This window comes from Chinchilla lanigera, unplaced genomic scaffold (genome assembly GCF_000276665.1).
Source record: "Chinchilla lanigera isolate Chin_1 unplaced genomic scaffold, ChiLan1.0 scaffold00102, whole genome shotgun sequence".
NCBI lineage: Eukaryota > Metazoa > Chordata > Mammalia > Rodentia > Chinchillidae > Chinchilla > Chinchilla lanigera.
The window spans coordinates 7695941-7703332 of NW_004955503.1; the positions used below are offsets into that span (position 1 = coordinate 7695941).

Below are 7392 nucleotides of genomic sequence, written 5' to 3' on the forward strand. Positions count from 1 at the left end.
CCCCACAGAGTGTGACAAGCCCAGCAGGGATGATCTAGTCCAACATTTGCCATGGGAAACCCGGCAAAGGCTGACTGATAGCTGCAGCAGACAGGTGAGTTGGACGATTTGTGGTTCAGGGCTCTTCTTAATTCATGTTGCACTGACTGTAGGATGGGTGCAACAAGTGCTCTCGCCAGTGCTGAGGGCCTCTGGGGGTCTTGAGCAGGACCTGGGTGGCAGGAATGCTTTCACTCCCCACCATACGCCTCCTGCAGAGGCAGGACCCGCAGGGAACTGGGCTTCCACCAGGCACCACCACAGACACTCAAGGGATAAGGGGCGCTGTTTTCGAGCGGGCAGTGCGAGCCAATGGAAAGGAGGGCTTTGACTTGTGCCAAGACCACTCACTGGAGACGCCTCGATGCTGGCAGGCTTCCCTGTGACAGAGCTGCCCGAGAGATGGGCAGGAAGCCTCCAAAGCCCTCCCTGAGTTAGCAGTCAGCTGTGGCTGGCCTTAAAGTGTCAAGTGCCCGAGAGAGGCTGGACAACTGTACACAAACAGGAAACTGGAATTCAGTAGTGTGCAGGGGAGTATGGAGGTGCATGCTAATTCGGGCCACAAGCTGGGAGGAAGGAGAGCAGCCTCTGCCTCTGCGCTAAGATTAAAAGAGGCTGAGCAATGAGGTGTCACTGAAGACAGCACTGGCTAGGCAGGCTGGACTGGGAAAGGAGGATGCGGAAAAGAGCTGGGAAAGAGCTGTGTGCAGAGAAATCTTTGAAAAACAGATTGTCCAGCCAGACTGCGGTTTGCCTGGGAGAAAAGGGGGGTCCCTTTGGCGGCTGCTGCAAAACAAGACAGGGCCCCAGAGCCGGCCAAGGGCATCCCAGCAGGGTGAGCCTCGAGGGGGTGTAGTGTGTCAGTGACCACAGGTCATTTGCTGGCCATGGAGGAGCTCAGGGAAAACGGGAAAACGCAGTGTCCGCGTTCCTGGTCGGAGGACTTCCCACAGTTGTTTGGGGGACCTGGCAGCTCTCAGGCCTGCTGGTCGGCATGCGGTATGAGCCACAGAGTACAAGCAAGAAAACCCTTAACTGACCTGGAACCAAAGCTCTTGGGGGACGGGAGAGGAAGAAATGGGAGGAAACCCATGTCCTGCGTGGAAGAGAAGAGACCGAAGGCAGGGCATTGTGCAGACAGAACGCTGCTCCCCAGGGCACGGTGACCCTCTGCAGTATCCCAGGGAGACTGACCAGGAGCGGGCACCTGGCACAAAAGCAGCACCGCACAAGGAAAGCAGATGTTTATTGGCTGTGTCGTGGCTTCGGTAAAGGAGGCCACTGTCTGAGACAGTGCAAATGCTTAAGGAACCTGGCTCTGGTGAGGCAGAAGCTAAGACTCTCTGGGAGGGGTCGGGAAGTGTTCTGGAAGGTGGGGAAGAATGAGTTGACCAGACCCGTGGACCCACGCTTTGGCACACTGGGGCACTTCCTTTCCTCTCAAGGGTGCCAGGACCTCGGAGGGAGGGTGCAGAGATGTCTCCGGATGGATGGATCGGTGTGCCGGGCTGGTGGTGGGTTGTGATAAGCACCTTGAGCATCTGCTCTGCTACTACCTCCCGAGGAGTTCATGCAGGACTCTGCCATTCCCTTTCTGAGTCCCACCCCGTGGACAGGGGAGGTTAGGAAAGGAAGGAAATTCCCCCACAAGAAAGAGCTGCCAGCCCTCTCACTCTGCCAGGAAGCAGTGCTTGGCATCCCAGGGAAGGGAGGAGGGCTAGAAGTGAGTTTAACAGCAGCTTTGCAGGAGAGGTAGAACTACATCCGGTAGGCTGGGCCAGAGGCCCTCTTTACTGTGCTAAGTATGCATTAGACGTGCAGGGATGCAGGACAGAGATCCACCTCTCCCAGCCGAGGACTGCCCAGATAAACCTCAAGGACACTGGCCTTCCTCCCCAGGCAGGCAGGCAGGCAGTCAAGGAGATACCTTTATCAGGGGGCGCCTGCTTCAAGGCTTCCAGGCTTCCAGGCTTCCAGGCTTCAAGGGCATTGTCTCCTCCAGTAGTCCCAACATTCCAGCTGAATTGTGCCAGCCTGCACGCCCCACCCCCAGCCTGTCACCCCTGCCCCTAGGGCGTCTCTTGAGTCTGATTGTGAACACTGAAGCCCCTTTCCGCCCTGGCCTCCTGAGATCACTGATAAGCGTGCATCTGTCAGGAGCGGACATCCCATCAGCTGGCGTTTATGTGCATGTTTGTCTTTTTCTTTGTGCACACTGTAAACTCAATGACGAGGACCATGTCTTCATTTTGCCAATCAAAGCACACAGGTTTATTGAGGATACACACAGATGCGGACTTTGGGGGCGAGGCGAAGTCGGTAGTATGGATAGAAGGGGAGTGCTCTTTTTGGATGAACAGATGCATTAGCCATCCATCAGCTGGTGTTAGAAGAAAGGCTACAGGGAGAATACTTCCACGTAAGCAGTGAGTGGCAAATGCACTTTCGGCCCAAGTTCCCCTTATGGATCTGGTCTCTGCGAAGCGGTTCTGCTTAGACAGGGAGACCAGCAGAGGCAACAGCAGCACTGGTGATGCAGTAAGTTGATGTTCTTTAGCCGCAGCTGGCAGGCTACAGAGATGCCTTTACAGCCTGAGGAAGGCTGCAAGGGAGTACTTCACAGTGCCCTTTGCCTGAGACTGCAAAACCAAGAAGTCACCCTAAGCTCTGCGGGGGCCCCTGCCTGGCCAGTGGGTGTAGTCTTCGATTTAGCCACTGGAACTCTCACCTGGGGACCGGTGACTGGCCAAGGCCGAATCCTCAGTGGCACCCAGTGTGCATTCTTTGGCATCTGCAAACCAAAGGGGGTTTGGGGAGAGGCGGTCCCATTCTGCTCCACGTGGCTGCCTAAGTGGTGAGCATTTCTAGGAGAAGCTCTCTATTTCCACTTCTGTTTATCCTGACTGGGAACAGCACTTGGACACCCAGCAACTGCCCCGCCAAGACTGGCTTTTCAGACAAACCCTTCAGCAGTTTCCAAAGCTGAACCTGAGCACATCCACTTCCCTCAGATAGCAAAGGAAACTTCAAGTCTGAAGCAGACTTGGCGAGCATGTTATTAATAACTGTCATGCTTATTAACAAATTTAATCCGGCCTGCTGCAGAAATGAGTTGCAGCAAGGTGACACAGTCTCCCGACACACCTCATCGGCGTACATCTTAATCTGGCCCCGATTTTCAATGCTGCCATTCAAGTGATCTGGGGCGCACAAAGCCTTCCTCTCACCCGTGGGGTGGGGAGTGGGGGTTGAGCTTCCAGTGACTGAGGGGCTGGCTGAATGTCTGTGGACATCGCAGCTCTGTGAAAAAGCAGCATCCTTGGGCTCAGAAAACAACAGTCTTCCCGGAATGGGAGGATACCTGGAGAGCTCAAAAGTATAACTTATATTTTTAAAGCTTTGAGCACTCCATGTATTTTTATGTTCATAGGGAAATGGCCGCTGTCTCATTGGGTGAGCTCTGTTGGCCTTTCCTCCCCCTGAGGGCCTGTCCTCAGTGCCACCTGGTGCCCCAGGTTCTGTCCAATCCCTGTCCTCATTCCAGGGTCGAGCCATAGCTGTGAAATTGAACCAAATCTTGGGCTCGTCATCATCCAGCTCCTGGTCATCCCCCCACTCATCTTCTTCTTCCTCAGGCTTGTCATTGTCATCCTTTCCTACTGTCAGTTTGTAAACACAGTAACAAGCCCCAGCCCCAATCATCAGTCCTGCTGCCATCCACCCCATTTCCCGGGCCCGGCCCATGCTTCAGTCTGTGCCAGTCTTTGGGCGGGATGGGATAGTGTCTTCCTCTACTCGATTGAAGAGTTATTTTAGTGCCAGAATGGTTCACGCAGAGTAGTAATATTCCTCCTTTCTTATGTTTCTGTAGTTCTGTGTATGAATCTGTGGGTAAGAAAATGTTTTAGGGACATTGGTTTATGCCAAGGGTTTGTGCCTTACCAGAAAGACTGAAGTTTGAGTGCTGGTTGAAAATATTTAGATTATCAGGAAACTATTTTCTTATTCTTTTGTGCCTCCCCTATCTACCCGCAGGATCAGTCATTTCTCTTCCAGGACCCTCAGAAAAGGACCACAGATAGAGCTGTGCTGTATATGATAATGAGGCTTGCGACAGATCTGAGCCTCAGACACCCTCAAGTAGATTTTTTCCTTCACAACACATATCTCTACCCTCCAAAATTCACATAGTTTCTCCCACCAACCTTTAACAAAGTCAGGTGAGTTCCTTCTTCCCTTGTTTCTGTTGTCACTGTTCCCTCTACATTGAAGATGGACAGTTTGGCAGCAGAAGAAATAGAGAGGTAGGTGGCAATGGAAAACTGAAAGTATAGTAGATGGATCCTCACTGAGTACACAGGTCCCCAAGTCTGCTTTTCTGATTGTTAGACTTTTGGGTTGAAAGTGTTTCTCACACCTTCTGTACTTTTCTAACTAGAGATTCCTCCACCCCCTTCGTCCGCCATTTTCCAGCAAAGGCTGCCACACCCCTTTCCCTTCACAGAAATGGGAGGGGGTGTGGAGTAAGAAGGGGCCTGGAGAGGGCGACTGGGACCTGGCCCGAACAGATCCCAGCTCCGCTCTCTGCCACCCGTGCTCAGGCTTCTGGGCTCATCCTACCTTCACACGGCCCTCCACAGTTCCAAGCAAAGCACTTTGCTCCTTCTCTCGCCAAGATCTGCGTCGCGATCTACAGATCTGCAACAGACGGGAGACCGAGGGGAGGGAGTGCTTGGTGGACTGACCGGCACCGAGCGCACGGTGCGTGGATCGTGGAACCCTTCTTTCCTTCAATTCTCTGTAACAACCATTCACTCTCCTGACCTCCACCTGAAGTCTGCCACTCCTTTCGAGTAAAAGGAGTGGAGTGGGGATGGGGTGGAACTAGCGGTGGGGGAAGGTATTTTAAAAGTGGAAGAGAGAGGAATACAGCCCCAATCTGCCTGAACTTGGACCCGCAGCGCACTTCCCTCTCTCCCACCCTCACTTCTTTCAAAGCAGCGCCTACCCTCGCACCGACCTGTGTGATCCGAGCTAGTTTTCTTCTTCCTTCACATGCCTGCAGATTAATAGGGGGCTGGTACCCAGACAGAGGCGACTAGCACGACTTCTACTCCAGGAGACTCTGGATCACATGACCCCCCCCCCCCCCGCCTCCACTCCCTGAAGCAGTGCGGCAGGCGCCAGCCTGCTCTCTACCTCCCCCAATTTCACTGCTCCCTGTCACTCTCTTCCTCTGTAGGAACACCAGAAACCAGAAGTTACCATATCTCTCTGGTGTTGAATTTGACTTTCTATAATTACAGGAAGGGCTAGCATCTTTTCCTGGGTCTACTCTGCACTTAACTTCTTGGAGAATTGCTTCATCCATTCCTTGGCTTTGAAACTCCTGCATCTTCTTCCTTAATTTCTACTCGTTTTTCATTTTCAGTCGCTGCACCAAATTTGGGGGAAGGGGAGCAAAAAAGGAAGCCCGGGTAGTAGTGAGATTTTTACTAATATTTTTGATCCATTTAGGTTCTGTTTCATCCTTTTTTACTAACTCAAGTTACATACACTATTTTGCAAACATAAATTACAATAAAACTATTTCCACTTAGACAAAAGAAGGAATTGTCAGTCTTGTTTTAAAAATATATCATAAGCAAGATTATCCAATTAATAGGAAGGTATCACTGGGTTGGCAAAGTTAATTTGTACCACATTGAAAATACTGGTTTCTAATACAAGCTTTAAAAGAGCATATTAAAGTTTAAAAAATATCATTACAAACAAAATCAATGAATTCTTAATATGATTTATAAGTTGATGGATAGATAAATGAATCTGTAAGAGAAGGTCATTGTTCTAATGGTGACCATTTTAGATGAATTAAGAATTACTGTTCCTTTTTTCTTCCTGGCTGAACTCATAGTATTAACTTTTATACAACTGAGATTTTGTGGAAGGCTGCTGGATGCTTTCCTTCTGGCTTCAAAGAAGGCACTTCTCATAGACTCTATCTTCAGATGAATCTCACAAGTTCAGATGAACTTTACAAGTTACTAACTTCACATGTTAGTCTGCCTTTTATTTAAGGGCTTTATTTTTAAATCTATTGTCAAGTTTCATGAAGCAATCTGTAAACCATCTAGAAATTAGAGAATTCTCTGTTAATAGAATTTTTCATCCATCATGGCCCTGGTAAGGTCTCTTCACTATCTGACATTCCTGTGTTATCTGTTACCATAGCAATGACCAGTGTCCACATTCTCCAGTGGCAGTAGCAGTGAGGGTCTGTGGATGATTGTGAATTGCTGCAACCCCCTCGGATCTCCTTACAATTTTCCCCTCACAAGAGGGATGTCAAGGTATAGGATCTCAAGCAGTCACCAGGAGAAAGAAGACTTTCACTCCCTAATTTCCCTTACCCACACAAGTCCTTCAGAATAATTAGTCTCAGAACTCTGGGATAAGTATGCAGAAGTTAGCCCCCAGACACCCACTTGTCCTGGCTTGGGACAAATACTCTAAATATAGACTGGGAGTCATACTCTAAATATAGACTGTTCAGGCAGCCTCTTTCTTAGAATGTTGAAATAGGACACCTAGGCAGGCTGGAGGCGCTCCCGCCAGGGGCCCCTGTGTAGGAGGCCCTCTCTGGAGGAAAGCCAGAGAGCCCTGAATGTCTTGCTGGCAAATATTGAAGTCACGAACAATATACTCCATCTCTAAATTTCTTCTTCATTGGTTTTGCCCATTATCCCCTTTAACTGTTCTTTTCATGACACTTTACTTACTTCTCTCAGACAAATGCATTTTAGTTATGACGGCTTACTAACAGAACACTTAGGTTCAACTGCTAATCGTACAGTGTTTGGCACCTGGTACTTACATTAGTGACTTTTTCGTTTTGAACATATATGTTAGAAAGAATTAAAGAATATATAAAGCTTAACAAAACCAAATGTCTTGGTGTCCTACACAGAATTCTACAACATGGACTAATTTTTGCAAAATTTAGCCAAGTTCAAAGACAAAATATTCATTTCTGCCTCCCCTTACCAGAGTAAAATATTCCTCCCTTTCATATATCCTGCAATTATCTAGTTTATAATTCAGTACCACCATTCTCCCAATGTATCAGACCTCCTGGCTGGAATCCACTCAGACAAGCCTGTTAAAAGTTCTTGAGGCTGCAAAAGTCTGTGAAGCCACTGCCAAATGAAGCCTTTGCCTTAAATCGATCTGTGGATGTATGTGATTTGTGACTTACAGAGTACCTGAAAATAGTGGATAGTACCACTGACAGAAGGGTGAAGAGTGAGAAAAATAAATTACAGAAGGTTATTATCTTCAAGGGTTAAATTACTT

At 49.0% G+C, this 7392-nt stretch overlaps 1 protein-coding gene across 4 annotated transcripts; it reads right to left on the bottom strand.

Moving 5' to 3' along the window:
- Window positions 1-2282: 2282 nt before the first annotated feature.
- Window positions 2283-5176, bottom strand: LOC102030446 (protein ARMCX6). Of its 4 annotated transcripts, XM_013505858.1 has the most exons (4): window positions 5060-5176; window positions 4660-4737; window positions 4245-4361; window positions 2283-3924 (listed from the first exon to the last, which is right to left on the bottom strand). In XM_013505858.1, exon 4 carries the CDS (start codon window positions 3781-3783, stop codon window positions 2887-2889), a length of 897 nt encoding a protein of 298 aa, XP_013361312.1. In that variant the 5' UTR covers window positions 3784-3924; window positions 4245-4361; window positions 4660-4737; window positions 5060-5176; the 3' UTR covers window positions 2283-2886. The 4 variants fall into 4 exon arrangements, with proteins under 4 accessions (XP_013361312.1, XP_013361311.1, XP_013361313.1 ...); XM_013505857.1 differs by lacking the exon at window positions 4245-4361; XM_013505859.1 differs by lacking the exon at window positions 4245-4361 and having other exon boundaries at window positions 5048-5176.
- Window positions 5177-7392: the final 2216 nt, after the last annotated feature.